At 39.4% G+C, this 19,640-nt stretch overlaps 1 protein-coding gene across 3 annotated transcripts in view; it reads left to right on the forward strand.

The window, feature by feature from the left end:
- ERBIN (erbb2 interacting protein) overlaps positions 1–19,640 on the forward strand; it is a 99,878-nt gene that overhangs the window by 30,565 nt on the left and 49,673 nt on the right. For 2 of the 3 annotated variants that reach the window (XM_048502867.1, XM_048502868.1), the window contains exons 1-5: positions 1,251–1,454; positions 4,258–4,375; positions 15,267–15,345; positions 15,471–15,560; positions 19,116–19,172. In XM_048502867.1, the coding sequence (XP_048358824.1) occupies positions 1,266–1,454; positions 4,258–4,375; positions 15,267–15,345; positions 15,471–15,560; positions 19,116–19,172 (533 nt within the window). In that variant the 5' untranslated portion in view covers positions 1,251–1,265. Of the gene's footprint in view, positions 1–1,250; positions 1,455–4,257; positions 4,376–15,266; positions 15,346–15,470; positions 15,561–19,115; positions 19,173–19,640 lie in introns of those variants that run through there. The other variant, XM_048502866.1, reaches the window with a different exon arrangement.

Genomic DNA, 19,640 nt, shown 5'->3' on the forward strand with positions numbered 1-19,640 from the left:
AAGTATGGCAGGGGTGTCGAACTCTGGCGCTTCAGTTGTTTATGGAATACAGTTCTCATCAGCCCCTGGGGCTGATGGGAATTGTAGTCCATGAACATGTGAAGTGCCAGAGTTCGACACCCCAGTCGTAGGGTTTTCAGACAGGAGATGTTCAAAGGTTGTTTGCCATTGCCTGCTTTTGCATCATTCAGTTATTCCTTGCCAGCCTCCCATCCAAATACTAGTCAGGGTCAGGGCTGAGAGTGTGTGACTGGCCCAATGTGACTCAGCAAGCTTCCATAGCACAAGTAGGGATTCAGACCTGGGTTTTCCAGGTTCTAGTCTTACATCTTAACTACTAGACCACTCTGGTTCTCCTGGCTTTCACAATATCATTTAAAATCCACTAACATTGATATTGTTAATTCCCATGTTTAGCGAATCAGGTTCCCCTAAATCATTCATATTTAAATTAAACTGATCACTGTGATTGGGAGAATTGTGCAACATAGATTTATTTTAGTTTCTCACCCATATTTGCCTGTTCATCAGATAATCATGTTACTTGTTACTATACAAGCTTGGAGTCTGCAAGGAATTGTAAGGGAAGAAACAATGTGGAAATGTCTTCTGTCAAAAGCTCCCTCTCCAAGGCTCATTCCGCACACGCAAAATAATGCACCTTCAAGCTGCTTTCACAACTGTTTTTGCCATTCCGCACAGCTTCAAAGAGCCCTGAAAGCAGCTTGAAAGTGCATTATTCTGCGTGTGCGGAATGAGCCCAAGAGAGCAGACGGATTCCTTCACCTTTTCATTTTTCTAATCCTTAGCTGCTCTCAGTTATCCACTACTTTTGAAGCATTGTTAACCCTAATCAGAACATTTTTAAAGGTTTCTTCTTTTAGTTAATTTGCTCAATCGTATTTTTCTGCATATCTGGGAAATGCCCCTTATTCTCCCACACAGTTCCAGCGAGTGTATTATTAGATGTAGCAATTCTCTTAGTTTGCTCAGCTTTCAAACTGTCAGAGTTATCTGGCTGTTTCACATTTGTCTCCATTGAAAGCTGTAGAACAGCATTAAGTACCTGCTGTTTCTGCTCAAAGATATTGATGAATCTAGGAAAATGTATGAATGTGACCTAAAAAGATCTGGTAAGTTTTGTTAAAATTCATTTTCACTGTTAACTTTAAGCTTTTCATACTTGCATAAAATACAGCCACATTTTATCCACTTCCTAAGCACGGTTCTGGTTCTGTTTATTTTGCTCCATGTAGTGCCTGAAAATGACGACGAAGCGGAACTTGTTGGTGCGGCTGGTGCCCTGCCGCTGTTTGCGTGGAGAAGAAGAAACTGTCACTGCACTTGATTATTCTCACTGCAGCCTGGAGCAGGTGCCTAAGGAAATTTTTACTTTCGAAAAGACGTTGGAAGAACTCTATTTAGATGCAAATCAAATTGAAGAGCTTCCAAAGGTATGTTGTGTTTGAATGCACAGCCAGTATGTTGTGCAAATGGGCTGGTTGACAAACAGGTGTTTTCTAGCAGCTTTCTCATGTAACGTTATATCTCAGCACAAGAATGCCCATGTTACAAGGTCAAACTCTTTAGATCCCATGTAGATACACGGCTGTCAAACCATGGTTAAAGGAGCTGCATGCAGGATTGTGCACTCCTTCATTTTCCTTGCCTACTTTAACTGTTGTTTAAACATTCCATCTGCATCTGTGTAAACATGCTTAATGCTAGCTAGGTTTCATGTCTTAACTGGAATGTGCAGCCAAGGTTTCTAAATGGTAATCTGATAAGAATTAACCATGGTGAATGCTGATGCTGCTACAATGCTTAAACAGTTAAAAATGACAGAAAATAATAGAGAACAGCTCATATTAGGAGGGAAGGGATCTATTTAGCCTGTGGCTATTCCCAATCAATTATTGGCCTAGCACTATCATGCTACCACACAAGTGCTAACAAGATAGAATGCCACATGTTTTAGGTTTTGTACTTTTAGTACTCTAGTCTTAAATGAGACACTGAAATATTACTAATACCTGTCCTAAAATTTTCAACTGAAGTGATGTATTTTTAAAATTCAGAACACTTTTACTGCTAGATACTTGCAGAGTAGAACTAAAGATGCAAAACATATTTAGTAGCAAAACATCATTAGTAGCAGAAGATTTTGCAGAACATTTTGTTCAAAAACTTTCGATTTTCCATTGATAACTGGGTACAGATACTTGCAGTTTTCATGGTGTACCATCAGCCAGAGAATGAATATTTGCTTGTATAATTTATATATGTTGCCCCAGCATTTGGTAATTCTTGTTAGGCATTCTCTTCCATCTGATCTCAGTTATTCTTGCTACTCAGCTCTGAGTTCATGGTGATGTAGTCCTGCTTGGCAATTGTCAGGTGCAGGCAGGCCATGGAGAACTGACTAGAAGGCTTCCAAAAGCTTCAGAGTACTTGGAGTCCTCCCCTATTCTCTGGAACTGAGAGTGGGCCAGTTTCCTGCCCACACAGTCATGTGATGGAGGCGGGGAGAGCTTTCCTCCCTCAGTTTTCTCTTTGTTGCTATGGAAAGAGGATTGGCTCCAGCTGAGCGCTTTAATTAGCTCAGAGTTTTTTCTTTTGTTTTGTTAAAAGAGAATGATCTAGCCACTAGTTCTGTTGAAGTCCACCTGGCTGCCATCTCTGTATTCCATGTTCCTGCTGACTCTTGGTATGTGCAGGTATACATTCCTCCCCCCTTTTCCCGCTGTGGACTGCCATTTGCTTCATGGTGCTCTTCTGTGGTGGTGAAGGGAGAGTGGATTGTTCCCCCCCTCTGTCAAGTGACCACTTGGATGGCCTGTTCTTGGCTCTGGATGGGAGCTCTGACACCTATGGAAGCCTTCTAGTCAGTTGTCTGTGGCCTGCCTGCTCATGTGCAAACCCCCCACACATGCCTGCACAGAAGACACTTAATGAACAACAGTTATAGATCAGCACAGCTTTGTTTTAGCAAAGTTGCCATCTCCTTTCTCTCCTTGGCTGTCCTTCAGCTGTCCTTCAACTTACCCCAATCCCATGTAGAACGTAGTGTTTCTTGCCTGCACATACTGTGTGCAAGTTCTCTGACCTCCCTGGTAGCAACTGCACTGCCTTCTTAATTGTTAGAATGTTTGTAGCAATCAAAACTCTATGATAACCATGCTTGAAAAGGCACATTTATAAAGGCCAGAATTATCACTTGGGGGTTAGATTTCCAGTGATTGCACATAGATTCACTTTTAAATTGTGTGTATTAGTAAAAATACGTTATTTTGTACGTAATGAATTCTTAGTTTTGGTTGCACCTTCCCTTTCAGCTGTCAAAAGGTTATTCTCTTCGTACTAAAAATTCAGAGTCTTGTAGTTTATGGTCTACACCTCTTAATGACCTAATGAGATTGTATGTGCATACAATTTTAACATGATTTTACTATCTGGCTCAGGCCATATTTATATGACTCTGGTGGCAGAGCATTTGTATCCTGTATGATCACATGTTTTTTCCTCATGGCTTTTAGTCATGTTCCCCTCACCAAACATCCCTATAGTTCTTTATCTGTGTATCTCCTCTTGCCACTGCATCATTTCTTGTGGGGAAAAGCCAAAAGAATTCAGGTATGCATATCCTGAACATTTATTTAAAAGCAACATTTTAAAAATATTTCATTTGTACCCTGAGCTTAGCATTTGAGTTTTTTTCCTTATGAAATTGTGTTATAATTTTGTTTCTTTGCTTTAGTGCAAAATAAAAGAGTAACTGAGCTTTGGTTTCTTTTGTGGGAGCTACATAGTATATATTTAAAGTAATTGCTAGTATTTATTTATTTATTTATTTATTTATTTATTTATTTATTTATTTATTTATTTATTTATTTATTTATTTATTTATTTATTTATTTATTTGTTCCACTTTTATACCGCCCTCCCCCAAAGGGCTCAGTAAACATAGTAAAACCGTATGTTTCTCACATCAAGTAAGCTGGCTGTTCTGAAGCTTTCATATCTGATTTTTGTTTGCAGATCGTGGGATGATAGCATCCTCGTTTGAATAAAAATCAAAACTTTGTTTGGCAAAATTTGGCTCTGGCTGTACACTTGCAAGACCTCTAAACACACCGGGCTTAAAGAAATAGTTTAAAATTGTCAACAAGAACAATATCATTGTTTTGTCCCAATAGGGGGCTATCAAATTTAAACATGGCATATTAATAATAAGAGGTTTTTTTCTTTTTTCAATAGCAACTTTTTAACTGTCAGTCTCTGCACAAGTTGAGTTTGCCGGACAATGATCTAACAACATTGCCTGCATCCATAGCAAATCTCATAAACCTCAGGGAACTGGATGTCAGCAAGAACGGTGAGTAATTAACTAAATAGTACAGTACAGTAAGACTGTATTGTGAAACCATAGGCCATTACAATATTAAAACATATGCATTAACATAAAATATAACAAAAGTTTTACCCACTAAAGATAAAATGTATGGACCTTCAGACCCTCAATTCACCCTTCAGTATATCTGAGCTAAAATCGGACATATCTAATGCAAAATTCTATCATGGTGTTCACTTCCAAATAGTCTTAGATCGAATCTTTGTGGCTGCCAATGCAAAAAGGCCAATATGATATGAAAGGATCCGAGTCTGACAGGAGCAGGTATATTTTGTCTCCATCAGAATACATCTGGGGCATAGATATAAAGCTAAGAAGGAACTTGACCCTTGGCTCATAATTAGCATAATACAGTCACAAGTTCACCAAAGGGCAATCCTAAATTGATACATAAAGCTACAGGTTTTTAGTTGCCCCTTAGGAGTCCATTGGGCCACAAACTAAAATCTGAGTGTCTGTGGTAGTTTTTCTCTTATTGATTCAACTTATCTTACTAAACTATGCTTTAAAACAGTGGTTCTCAACCTGTGGGTTGTGACCCCTTTGGGGGTCGAACAACCCTTTCACAGGGGTCACCTAAGACTCTCTGCATCAGTGTTCTCCATCTGTAAAATGGATAAATGTTAGGGTTGGGGGTAACCACAACATGAGGAACTGTATTAAAGGGTTGTGGCATTAGAAAGGTTGAGAACCACTGCTTTAAAAGAACCATGTGACTTGAAATTAGTATTCTAAGGGGGGATTTGTACGTCCAACAGTGTAAGCCTTTGCATACTTATTATGGTTACTGGAGTAACTGTACATCATATGGAACCTAGTGGCTCTTCAAGAGTCAGCGTGGTATAGTGGTAAGGAGCAGCAGGGTCTAATCTGGAGAACTGATATCCACACTTCCACATGAACCTTGATTGGGCTAGTTACAATGCTCTCTGAACTCTCTCAGCACTACCTACCTCACAAGGTGTCTGTTGTGGGGAAGGGAAGGGATGATGATTGTAAGTCTCTTTGAGAAGGCTTAAAGGTAGAGAAAGGTGGGGTATAAAAACCAACTCTGCTTCTTCTATGTCAGTTTCCTTTTGTTGATCACAGCCAGGTGACAGTTCACATGGGGGAGGGGGACAGGAAGAAGAGATATTGATATGGCAGTGTTTATAGTAAGGCAGCTGTTTTGAGGTTTGGAGTTGTGGTAGATGTACTAAGATATGTCAGCTAGCCTTGTAAACTATTCAGCTGGAAAATGAGATAGGACATGGGGTCATAAAAAAGGGGAAATTTGGTTTGTCTGCACAATATTTAAGAGTCTCCCCAAATTCTATTTTAACAGCTGAATCATTATTATTTTAGTTTTGTGAGAAATAGATTTAGTTGGCACAGGTACATTTGAAAATGTATCTTTAACACACACACCTTAGTGGGGTTCTTTGGAACTTAGAGTAACTCGTTCTGCAGATTCAGACAGCTTTGAACTTATATTATCTGACAAAGTGCCTCTTCTGTCTCTTTGGTAGACCACTTTTCAATCTGAAGGACATTTCAAAAACAGTTTGAAAGATGAAAAGGCAGGGTAGAAGGAGACTGATGTTCAAAGAGAAAAATCAGTCCAAGTTTCATTGGCCCTTAAATAGATTTTTGGATCCCATCTGCATCATTCTGCGTATTAAAATAGTTTTAAATACTGCTTGTAATTGCCTGGCTTTTATTGTGTCCTGTGAGACATTCCCAATGAAATAATCTGAAAGTACTGTGCATAATAAGCTTTGTAGTATAATAAGCTTCCCCCGCCCCCATTTAATAAGACTTGCTTGTTTAAATGTAGTTGTTAATTCCCTATAGCTTGTGGTACAAAAATACATTTATTGTTCTGCTTAATTACTTGATCCTTAAAGTTAAACCTGTGATTCCTGAAAGGTGTGCCTTGAAAAATTAACTGCCATGTTGATTACAATCGCTACACTGGGCCCAGCATTCCTTTGCCCTTTTTTGTTAACCTTGTGTGTACTGTGATGAAAAAAGTGCCGCAGTCATTCTGTTAAATAATATTTTAAGTTGCATATATGGTGGTACAAGCATGTATTTTACTTAGCTGTGTATAACTGACTTGTACTGTAGGATGTCATTTTTATGATTGTGTATTTCAGAGACAGTTTTAACATAGACTGTATAGCTAGACTATAGTACTTTGAATAAGAAATTAGAAGCAAACATTTGTTTATTGATTTATGTCATTTAAAGTCCACCTTTTTTGTGGATCATGTAATGATCAAATATAATCAGTATAAGATGTGACATGCAGTGAACAGTGCAGTAGGGCTTGGACTACAGAAATTTAAAACAGAACTGAAACAAACCGGTAACAAAGCACGTGCTTTTGCATGTGACACATGAAGTGGCATAAAAACTACATAGTTGGGCATATTTAACCATGATAGGCAACAGTGCAATGGCATAGGTAATGCCTTTACCAATGTAACTTCCTTAACCATTTCATTACAGCATAGCTCTATTTACCTGTGCAAAAAAACTCCCTTGAATAATTCTGTTTTGCATTGTTTGAGGAAAGGTGGGAAAGTGGGAGCCTTCCTAACCTCATCAGGCAGGCCATTCCACAGCTTGAGGGCCAAAACAGAAAATACATGAGTCCCGATGATTGTGGACTTTGCTTATTTGTTGAGAGGCGCCCGCCAGAGACCCAGCTGACTTGAACAAAACTGTTGTGGCAAAGCATGGGAAGAGAGTGGTCCTGCAGATGTGAGGGACCGAGGCTATGATGTGTTTTGTATGTCATAGTCAATACCTTCAATTTAAGCCTGATAACTAACTGATGGGCAGCCAGTGGAATGACTGCAGTGTGGGAGTGATATGCTTGCTCTGTCTAGCTCCCAGTAATAACTTAGCTGTGGTGTTCTGAACCAACTGGAGGCTTTCAGTTGACTTTGAGGGGTGACCTGTGCAGTAAGCATGACAATGGTCTAGTCTTGATGTTACCTCCTGGTTGCCAGATCAGCTGAGTAAAGGTAGGGGGCAGAGGCATAGCTCCAATGGGGCGGCCGTGTGTGTGTGTTTGCGCGACACACCGGGCGCATTCTCCTGTGGGGGTGTGGTGGGGGCATTCCGGGGCAGGATGCACCAATGCACCAGGCGCTTTTCCTCCTTGCTGTGCCTCTGGTAGGGGGGCATCTTGTGGACTAGATGGAGCTGAAAGAAAGTGTTTTGCTTCTGCATCCGCAATGCTGGATCTGGTATTACCTCAAAATGCTTCACTGAGTCAGGCAGGGTCAGCTGAACCTCATCCAAAGGGGAAGCATGATGTCCTTCAAGGCATCCACCTTCCCAACCAGCATCACTTCTGCTTTGTCTGAGTTCAACTTCAGTTTATTTGCTTTCAGCCATTTGACCCCAGCAAGCAGTAGTTTATGTTCTCTATTGTATCACCAGGGGTTTTGGAGAGAGACAGGTAAAACTGGGTGTCATCTCCATATTGAAGGCATGACTTAGAAGATCAGCAATTTCACATTTGAGTTTTTAAGAACTCTAGGATGGATATCATCTGGTGCTGGTGATTTGTTAGTTTGCAGTTGGTCTACAAATCCAAAAGCTTTCCTTGTCACTGCTATTTGCTGAAGCTCCACATCCTCCCCCCCTGAAAACATCCATTCAGGAAAAAGAATTTGCGGTATACCTTCAGCAGTGAAGACAGATGAGAAGAATGTGTTTAGCTTCTCAAGTTGGAAAATGCTATTCTAGATGATGGGTAATGTCTGCAGGCTTTACAGGCAGGCAATTCACCATGTGGTCCATACACCCATCACAAACTCAGCTATCTACATGTCTAAGGATTGAATTCCTCACTATGACAAGTCCCCTACACTCAGAGGCATATACTTGGTCCAAGAGGATATCTTTTCGTCCACCAAGAAAGGAGTCCCTTTTAAGGGATCATGTCCCCTTTCCTTGAAGTGATCTCCTTCTTCCAACAATTCCCTTGTTACCCTTAACTGTCAAGGAGCCAATACTCTGGCTTTGGGATGCCACCATCACATCCCTGAAGGCTTCATCAACCCCCTCTCTGCTTCTGTAGGTGAACTATTACTATTAATGTTTGTTACCGCTGTTTTAAAGATTTTAGTGACTTGTTTTACCATGTTTTATGCTGTACACCGCCCAGAGCCCCTCGAGGATGGGGCGGTATAAAAGTTAAATAAAAATAAATAAATAAATAAATAAATAAATAAAACTACTTTGGCTTCAAGGGAATTAACTTGTTCCTTGACGGCCACTGGCTCCTTGCACCCCCCACCCCCCCAACAAATTCTGTCTAGTCGGCAGATAATCAGAAATGTGATACTCCAGGCAATACACTGCATAACCCTCCAATCTCTGCTGGCTTCATAACTGATATTTGACTTATTATTTTGTTGCTTGTCTCCCCAGGAGATGAAAAGGGTTCAGTGGCATGCTTTCTATGCCCTGTATCTCTCCTGTATTAACAGAGTTTGGGTCAAGTGCTCTGGTTTCCTCGCTCTGCGGCTAAGTTGCACAGATGCTTGACTTGCTTGGCGTGTTCTTTTTATGGATGCTTTGTCACTGTGACGCTTTGTCACTGGGGCACTCTCCCTCACTGAGCTGGGCTCAGTCAGTGTCTCCTAAATATAGCACTGTGCCTAATCCCTCCTTCCTGCTGCTTTAGCCAATGGCTTTAATGGGGCCTACCTACTAAAGCAGGGTGTGTGAGTAATCTATTCAACAGACTGAACAAGTGGTGTTGCTAATAGTTGGGTGGAGAGTACTCCTGCAGGACGCAGAGATCACTTCTCCCTGAAACCCTGTTTCTTAAAACTCTTTAAGCCTAGCTTAGATTGAGGTTAACTAATACAGCAGTGTTGAGAAGACAGAAGTTGCTAAATGATTTGTTCCTCACCCTCCAAGGTGGAAAGCCCTTTGCCTCTATTAAATACCATAATCAAATATAAGTGACACTTAACTTCACCTTGCACAGATGCTTAACTTGCTAAGCCTCTTCCTTTTATGGACTCTTTGTAGCTGTAACACTTCATCACTAGGGCTCTCGAAGCTCAAGATAGTACACTGAACATTTCCAAATATCGACAGTGGGAAGTTCTTCTTTACAGCTTTTCTTCTTTATAACCAAGAAACTTTGAAAAAGAACTGTGAGTGAAATTATACCACAGAGAAGCAATCCCCTGCCTTTTAACAGAAGTTGCCCTTCCTTTCCCTGCCAGTGGAAATAGCATTTTGCTTTGGAGCACCTTCCTTATGAGGAGGGGCTGCAGCGTTTGGGACTCTTTAGTTTGGAGAGGAGACGTTTGAGGGGGGATAAGATTGAAGTCTATAAAATTATGCATGGGGTAGAAAATGTTCACACAGAGAAATTTTTCTCTCTTTCCCAAAATGCTAAAACCAGGGGGCATACATTGAAAATGCTGGGGGGAAGAATTAGGACTAATAAAAGGAAACATTTCTTCATGCAACGCATGATTGGTGTTTGCAATATGCTGCCACAGGAGGTGGTGATGGCCACTAGCCTGGATAGCTTTAAAGGGGGCTTGAACAGATTTATGGAGGAGAAGTCAATCTATGGCTACCAATCTTGATCCTTCTTGATCTGAGGTTGCAAATGCCTTAGCAGACCAGGTGCTCGGGGGGAGCAGCAACAGAAGGCCATTGCTTTCACATCCTGCATGTGAGTTCCCAAAGGCATCTGGTGGGCCACTGCGAGTAGCAGAGTGTTGGATTAGATGGACTCTGGTCTGATCCAACAGGCTCTTTCTTATGTTTTTAAGCATCTACCGATGTAATGACAACTTAGGATCCAAATCTGTGTTTAATGCTGTAGTAGAAATTTGTTCAATGTTAGTTGTATATCTGAAAAGTACTACTTTTTTTTTAGAGGGGAGGATGTTCTAAGACTGCTTTCCTTATGTAAGTGCCCACAGTGGCTGTATTTTGTTTATAGCTTCAAGAAAATTGCATGGCTGTGATATTGTCCTAGAATTTCCGCAGGGCCTGTAAGACGGAGCTGTTCCGCCGGGCCTTTGGAGGAACCAGCTGCTAATGGTGCCCTCCCCCCCGGCCCTTAACACCTGGGCCATTAACCATCTAATGCAGGGGTAGGGAACCTTTAACACTCAAAGAGCCATTTGGACCCGTTTTCCACGGGAAAAGAAAACACTTGGAGCCGCAAATAATTTTTGACATTTAAAATAAAGATAACACTGTATACATGATGAAGTAGTGCAAGGGCAGAAGAGCCGCATGCGGCTCTCGAGCCGCAGGTTCCCTACCCCTGATCTAATGAGACTCGCCATGCCTCCCTTTTCTGTGGGGAGGGAGGGACTTTGGGTTATTGGATTGCTGGACGCCACCTTATATTTAAATTTAAATTCAAATTTTGAATTTTTAAATTTGGAATAAGAATTGGAAATTTTTTATCGCTGCTTTTATATGTTATCATTTTATATTGTATTTTATATGCTGTGCACCGCCCAGAGCCCTTCGGGGATGGGGCGGTATAAAAGTATGTATGTATGTATGTATGTATGTATGTATGTATGTATGTATGTATGTATGTATGTATGTATGTATGTATGTATAAACAAACAAACAAACAAACAAACAAACAAACAAATAAATAAATAAAATTTCCAAATGTATTTACTTCCCTGTTGCCAGAAGTAGGTGGGAATTAAATTCTTTAAAATAACATGCATGATAATTAAGACTAGACTGCATCAGAAGCCAACCATTCTTCCAGTATTTTTAGAACTGGTAAGGAGGAAGCAGAAAGAAATAGTTATGAGACAGGGGTGATTTTAGTGCTTCTAAGGTTTTTGGCAAAAGTCCAGGATAGGGACCCAAAATCACTGCTCCCTACTGAAGCTAAGCAAGTAGTGGCCCTTGCCCTATGTGAGGTGGGTAGAAGTCATTGCTGTCACCAGGATCCAGCTGCCCAAGCTTAGACGGGGCAGGTACAAGCCAGACCCTGCTCTTCTTCGTTCTTGCTCTTTTGAAGGGGTGTGGCTGTGGTCAGTCACAGACTCCTCAAGTGCAGGAGCCCAGGCAGCTGCTTCCGCAATTGCCCCTTGGCTAAGAGCCCATCCTACTGTGATAATGTATCAGTTACTATTTTCCTCCCAATTTGGAGCATGGGTAGGTTAATCAAGAGAGCAGTTTTGGCAGACCAAGAGAACATAGGCATGGAGTTGGCCTCTTCGGGTGTATTGAACTTGCATACCATGTGTAATTTAGACTTTTTAATAACCAGGTTTTTAGTGTTTAAGTTACATTTTAAAAATTGAAAATGTGTGGACAGTTTCTGCTGAAGGGCTTAAACTAAGTGCATCTAGAAACTAAAGGGTCTATCTAGGCAGACAGATGACAAGAATGGGAGAGTGAGAAGTTAGCAGAAGTAGGAATTCTTACAGTAGAAGTTTGGTTTCTTCCTAATTGCCTCAGATAGATTGTGACAATCAACGGTTCAGTCATCAATGATCATAACATTGTCACAAGTATACTCGTGCAGATTTTTCCAGTTGTGACCTTCATTCCATATGCAGAGTTTGATTCTTGACATAAAGAATTTTGTTTTTATTTCTAACATCTTTATTTTAAAACTTTTATACATGAACAAAACTCTTAATTTATAGCTGCCTTTTCTCATTGAAACTAAAGGCAAATTATGGTATAAAACAATGCCAAAAAATAGCATGAAAGGCATCTAATAAAAATGCAATAGAACAGGATTACCAAAATTAGAAACAGTGGAAAAAAGTATTAGCGAGGTGTCAAACAATGCAGAATGGAATTGCAGAATAGAACCCAATGAATTAAGAACAGAATAACACATACAATGAACAAATAATACTTGCTATAAACAGTGGCATAGACTACCGTTCAGTTTCCTCTATAAAAGCATATTCCTGAGCCATGCTGTGGTACTGTAGACCTATTCCCTGAGAGCAGCAGTGGCATAGTGGTTAAGGTCAGGTGTACTCTGATCTTGAGGAACCAGGTTTGATTCCTCGCTCTGCCACTTGAGCTGTGGAGGCTTATCTGGAGAATTCAGATTAGCTTGTACTCTCCAACACACACCAGCTGGGTGACCTTGGGCTAGTCACAGTTCTTCTGAGCTCACTCAGCCCCACCGACCTCACAAGGTTTTTGTTGTGAGGGAGGGGAAGGGAAAGGAGTTTGTAAGCCCCTTTGAGTCTCCTACAGGAGAGAAAGGGGGGATATAAATGCAACACTTCTTCTTTATAAAAATGCCCTCCTGAACAATTCTGTTTTACAGTTTGTGGAATGAAGTAAGTGTGGGAATCTTCCCGGCATCCTCAGGAAGGCTATTGAACAAGGAGGAGGCCACAACAAAGAATGAATGTGAGGTCAGGTGTCAGGGCCTGGCAAATTCCAGGTGTCAGGTCACCATGACTCTTAGAATTTTCATTGTGTCACACAATATTTTCAACTGTGATTCTATTGTAGAGTATGTTGTCAGTTCTCAGAAGTACAAAGCGTAAATATCATTTCACACTGTAATACGTTTTGTATGACATAAAAATGCGTGCACATGAAGTTGACATTGGTTACTTATTAACTCCATGAACATGTCTAAGTTCCTGTTAAAGTAATCTAATTCTTGTAGCTGAGAATTTTGCATGTTAATTATTTATTAGGTGAAGGTCCCTCCCATACTGACCTAAGGAGAAAGCTGACTTCACTGTTGCCTGCTTGCCCGTAGCAGGAATAATTCTTTGCCAAATGGAAAACTTGGGCAGCCTTCTGGGTTTCTGCTGTCTTGTTCAGGCAGGTGAAATGCCTGGAGACTTTAGTTCTCTGGTAAACATTGTTCCAGTCTAGTTCTCCTACCCAAATAATTACAGCCAAGACTTAGTCTTTTTCTTGTTGGCAGTAGAGTTGCCAGCTGAAATTTCACCTCATTTAATAGGTGTTTAATGCTTTTTTCCTCATTTCTTTGAGATTTTAAAAATGTTGATTTGATATCTGGCATGAAATGTGTGTCACTTTATGCAACATTTTTCCTTCTTAGACAAGTCTTCACAAACTTCGTGCTGCTGCTGTTTCTGCTTTCTTATAGCATGTACACTGTTTGTATCAGTGATACCTTTTCTTCATAAACTTTGCAGATGTAACTTTTTGTAGACATATTCAGTCTTTGGCCTCAGTGAGTCAGATAAAAGACACTTAGTTGAACTTTAAATACAAAATGTGAAGTGGTCCTCCTGACACAGAACAGCTTGATGTTGGGCTTATGGCTTTATTCAGTAAAGTATTATGAATGTCAGAGAAGCATCTAAAAGTTTACCTGAATTTATGATTCTCTTCTTCTTTGGTACCTCTTTGAACTACTTTTTCTTTAAATAGGGTGCCCTTGAGTTCATTCCTTTTTTCTGTGTTGTATTGTTTATTTTCCCCAAAAATAATGATTCAGTAAATTGTCAAGGACTTGGAGCTGGTGGAATTCTGTTCATGCAGATAGATGCATTGCTTCTGTTCCGGACAGTTTTTGAATTTTTGATAGTGATAGGTAAAACTCAATCTGTGGTGCAAGACTACACTGTGAATACAACCCCATTAGTAGCTTCTCTCACATAAAATCTGGATGTGTTAAATTTGTGTTTTTTTTCTGACTTGGAATGTACCTTAAAGTAATGCATGGGAATAGGAGAAGAAAAATTGCCTATCGTGCCACACCTCACATATCTACATTAAGGCATTCTGTGATTTGTGTTATTGTGAAAGAATATGTTTCTGAAATACTATATGATGACAAAACTGTATTTAGGTTTGTATTGCTGCTGTAGTACTCAGTTCTCATGAGATTAGTAATGGCAAGGAAGTTTACCACTCTTGAACAATTTTTGCCTTCAATCAAAGCTTCATTACAGCTAATTAACATTTTATAGGTTTTGTCTGTAAATATCTTGAGAAGGATTGGCTTCTGTATGGTCCTACTTACCATTAGTTCCAACAGTAATGCAGTATGATATTTGAACCAATTTTCCTACATTCCTTAGACTCCATTGCAGTTATATTCCATACAGTTATATTCCATCTATATTATGGCTCAAGGCAGCAGTTCTGTTATCTCATTGTAGTCAATCTACATTGTAGCATAATACTTACTGCCATACTTGGGTATTTGGCACTTTGATTTAAAAGCATCAGACGTGTGCCGAGGTAATCAAAATTGCACAACAAGAAAAATCAATTCTTTCTGTAATATATACATGTTATAAATTAGCATATTTGTCAGTGTAGCCATTCTGCAGCTTTTTGTGTTTTGAATAATTCTACTTATGCTAGTCATGGGGAAGAGCAAGGAGCATTAAAGTATATTAAAACTCTACCTTCAGCTCACTGGAAACCTTATTGATCAACACCTTTGGCTTCTGGGACTTCATCAGGCAGTGGTACACCCTTTCAATCATAATTTGCAACCATGATGGCTGCACTATTGACCTTTATTTTTCATTAATTGAATTCTTATCTGAATTCTACAGTTAGTCTCACATTCTGTAGCTTTTGTACAGTCCTGGGAAATTATAGCATATTCTGTTTTGTCTACATCTGCTGAAGACCTTGAATTAGTATTTTTTTAAGACATACACTGTCCATACACATACCTGTTAACGCAGCTTTCACAATAATAATTCTCTAGAAGTTTTCAAAAATGCATTTAGTCTGAAGAAAGCAATATTATATGATCTCTAGAGTATAATGTTGCAGTTCCTTTATTATTGCAGTGCTGTTATTATTATCCTTTATTATTGTTTGCACAAATTATGTTTTATGATGGATATACTTTTGGCTGTTACAGGCATACAGGAGTTTCCAGAAAACATCAAAAACTGTAAAGTTTTGGCAATTGTTGAGGCCAGTGTAAACCCTATTTCAAAGTAAGTTCTTCTGTTGTCATAAAGCTGTCTTCTTGTAGCGTGGGTGGGGCAGTGCGCTAGGTGAACATCAAGGCTGCATTAAGATGAATCCTATGATTAATATTCCTTGTATTAAATTCATCCAGGCTTCCAGATGGATTTTCACAGTTGTTAAACCTGACGCAGCTATACCTGAATGATGCTTTCCTTGAGTTCTTGCCAGCCAATTTTGGCAGGTAGGTTTATAAATAAGTTTGGAAAACAAGTTGTTTTGCTTTGCAGAGTATGCAGCATTCAGCATCAAGCTGTCAAGAGGTAGCCTGCAACGTGACAGAGGAAGGAAAACAAGAGTCCCTTCTGCCTGACACCTACATCGTGAACAGAGTTCTGTTACAGCGTCTTTCAAAATGGGTTCAATTAGGAATTAGGAGACTAGCTTTAATTCCCAAGGGAAAATAGAAATATTGTGAGAAAGGAAAGTTATTGTGCAATATCTCTCCGTAAAAAATATGTTTACAGATAGATTCCTGAGATAGGATTTTGTCTGATGGTTGTTCTTCACCTTGTCCTGCTGGTTTGTACTTTTTGAGCAAGGAGAAAATTATTAATTCAAACCATGATGCTTATAAAAACCTTACCTTTGCTTGCCATACCTTTTCTCCCTGCCCCCTTACCACCCCCTTGACTTTCATCAGGCATATGATAAATGCCTCTTCAGCTTTCTTTCCATCCTGGCCACCTGCTTGGGTCTCCTAGCCGCCCCAGTTCCAACTCCTTGTCTCATACTCACCTGCTTTATATTGTCTGTTTTACAGTAGCTTTTGTAGATGGTTGGACCAGGAGAAATATCTGCCCCATTATCCTAATATCTATAGTACAGTAGAGCCAGTGCAGTGTAGTGGTCAGACTGTTGAATTACCATAGGTGTCAAACTCACGGCCCTCCAGATGTTATGGACTACAGTTCCCATCATCCCCTGCCAGCACATTGCTGGGAACTGTAGTCCATAACATCTGGAGGGCCGCGAGTTTGACACCTATGAGTTAGACTCTAGGAGACCTGGATCCAAATCCGTGGTTAACCTTAACACTCACATGGTGACCTTATGCTAACCATTTTCTTTCTCTTTTATCTCACAGAACTATTGTGAGGACAAAATGAGAGAGGACAAAATCATATAACTCACCTTGAGTTCCTTTATTGGAGGGGAGACAGAAATGAGATAGATACATTAAAACCCACCAGGCACATATTGCATAAATCAAATCAAATTTATTGTTATGGTCAGTAACCAGAATAGAACAACAAAACAAGTTTAAAACAACATATTGCAAGAACATACCTTTTGTGGGATTGTTCTATATACAAAAGAAGGTTTGCTAAAAATCCCAGCCCATGCTGAGCATGTTCTAGGTTGCAGACAAACAAGATAAATTTAATTTATACCCCAACAATTGATAATCAGAGTTTTCTTTGAGTCTATACTAAAATGATTAACAAAGTACTTAAAAATCTTTACTTTCCTAAAGGCAAGAGCTTTCCCACAATGTGTGTCATGTGGTGGTTCCTACCCGAAAGGAAGAAATCAAGTTTAGTTTCATTTGCTCTTCCCGGTAGCCTGTCCATGAAAGGGTCTGTGGTTTCTTTGCAAATCTGGTTATTAAAGATGCAGTTAAAAAACATAGGTTTGATTAAATCAATTTATCTTAGTGAGCAAGCACGTAACCTCTATTCATATGTCATTTTCTTGAATTTCCCCTCCAATACTGCAGAGGGCAAGGTTTTGCTTCTGGCCAATGTAACCACCTTTCTTGCATTATTGGATTCCAATAAATATAAATAGGCTGCCGGAGCTACAGCGAATGTTGAGTTTTCTGGAAATATAAAACCTGGAGAAACAATTAAATCCAAATGTCTCTTGATGTCAGCAGTCTCTGTTTAACTAGAGCTCTTGTACACTCAAGTCCAAGATCTAGAAGGGCTTAAGGGGAGAGTCCTTCTCTTTGTAGAAAGCTTAGAGCAGCTTTTTGCCAACTGGATTGGTAATTATCTTGAAGAATTAATGGGAATAACGCTTGGAGGTTAACATTGCATGTTGCAAGGAAAGAAATATTAAACTGGCTAGAATGTAGGTTACAATAAATGACAATTTGAATACTTTTTGCATTTGGGTTGTTTTTTGAGCCATGCTTCCAAGACCACGCCCAATTTGGCACTGGTTATGTCTCAGCTGTAGTACAGGGTTGAGTTTAGGTCATCACATTTACAGAGGATAAGAAACAAATTTTAGAGAACTGACAGAAGATAAACAAAGATACTAAAGGATCAGAGACCTTAGCATTTTGAAGAAGAATGAGAAGAGATCGCCAAATCTGTAAATGGCTGTCAGCGGAAAGGAGGAATGACTATTTACATCCATCAGCAAGTATAAAACCATGCAGCAGAAATATTTTTTTGTTTAGTTATATTTATGTTATTTGCAGTCTGCGTGACTGAAACTCCAGGTAGATTATATCATGTTTAGTCAATTTAATAAGATGAGACATCTAATAAGCAGTATAGTAGAACTAGGATTACAGACATCTGGAAAAGTATAAGTATTAGACACCGTGTTAAACCATGCAAAGAATGGTATTACATAAGTAATTAACAGTGTAATAATAACAAGATAATACTGCACGCAGTCTTTCCCCCTTTATTAAAATTCCTTCCTGAGCCACTGCATTATAATATAACCTTATTAGTGTATCTACATGCAGTGAAAAAAACTTTCTTGACTTAACCATCCGAACAGATGTTTTTCCCACCTACATCCATATAGCAAGCAGGTAATTCATACTATATTCGGTAATGTTGTCCACAATCCTGTTCTGTGTATTAAAGCACCTTCCTGAACAGTTGCAATATAACGTAACCCTGTTACATTTTTTTAAATGTTCTCCTAAACGATGCTGTTTTGCACAGTTTTCAAAATTTAATCAATTAAAACATGTCAGAAGCTTCCCTGATCTCCTCTGGAAGTGGAGTGGGCCACAGTAGACAGCATATGTGTACAGTTGTCGATCCTGCTCATTTGCAGGGCGCAGAAAGAGCCTGAATTTGTTAGCCAGTTAGAAGGTTGACCAGGCAAATTGTGGAGGATGCATCTTGGTTATGTCAAGAAAGTTTTCCCACAGTATGTATCTACACAAAATTGATGATTGCTTATTCCTGTGTTTTTTCTGACATTTTAAAACTGGAAACACTTATTGGCAAAATTATGCCAGCCTCTTGTTGTATAAACTCCTGATTTATTTGCAAAAGAGCCGTAGTCAGAAGGCACAAAGATTTCTCTGGTAAATTCTCTTCTGTTCTTACCCTTTATGCTGAAAGAAAAGTTTTGAGCATTTTGGGTGGTAGCAAGTTGTGTTATTGTTGCTGCTGGTCCTGGTCCTGATTAGTCCTCCCTCAAAGGCCAAACTAGCCCTAGAAAGGGTTCCCCCCCCTTGCTTTTTACTGAGAGAAACCAAACACAAAATTCTATGGTTGCCTAGCAACAGCCACTAAGTGCTTGCATTTTTTTAAAGCTAAAGGTTTTCCCTTGATCATATTGGCTTTTAAAACCCCCAATGTGTTTTTTTTTTCAGATTTCAATTTTTTTTTTTGCAAAACTAGGGCATTTTGGGGTTTCTAGAAAGATCTGTCTTGTCTATTCACAGCTCTGGTCATAGGATTTTAGTATCCTTGGATTTGGCCAATATGTATGCTACGTTTGACACTGACTAGGAATTTTTTTTTGTTTCATTTTACAGATTAACTAAACTCCAGATTTTAGAACTTAGAGAAAACCAGTTAAAATTGTTGCCAAAGTAAGTGTGAAATGATATTTGAGTTTATTTCAGTGTGAAGAAATGTATATTCAGATTTTGATGAATAAGAATCCTGTGATCAAACTTGAGTATTTGTCTATTTTTGTTCAAACTGCGATCTTGGTACCTGATTTTATTGATTTTATTGAGAATTGTTTACTTTTATTTAGTTTATTCAATTTCTATACCGACCCGACCCTTGTGGGCTTGGGCAGTTTTCAACAAAGCATATATACACTACATAAATCCAGCAGTAATTATAATAAAATCTATACATTTAAAAGTATACATAACGTCTACAATGCCGTGATGGCAATAAAACAGCTGAATTCTACTAAAGCCCACTGTCAATTAAAAGGAAGAGAAGGAAGGAGGAGGAGGAGGGTGTGGCCAAAGGTGGTAACTATTGTTGCCTCAACCATATGCCGGGTGGAAGAGCTCTGTCTTACAGGCCCTGTGGAACTGCAT

The sequence above is a fragment of the Sphaerodactylus townsendi genome, linkage group LG07 (genome assembly GCF_021028975.2).
Source record: "Sphaerodactylus townsendi isolate TG3544 linkage group LG07, MPM_Stown_v2.3, whole genome shotgun sequence".
Lineage (NCBI taxonomy): Eukaryota > Metazoa > Chordata > Lepidosauria > Squamata > Sphaerodactylidae > Sphaerodactylus > Sphaerodactylus townsendi.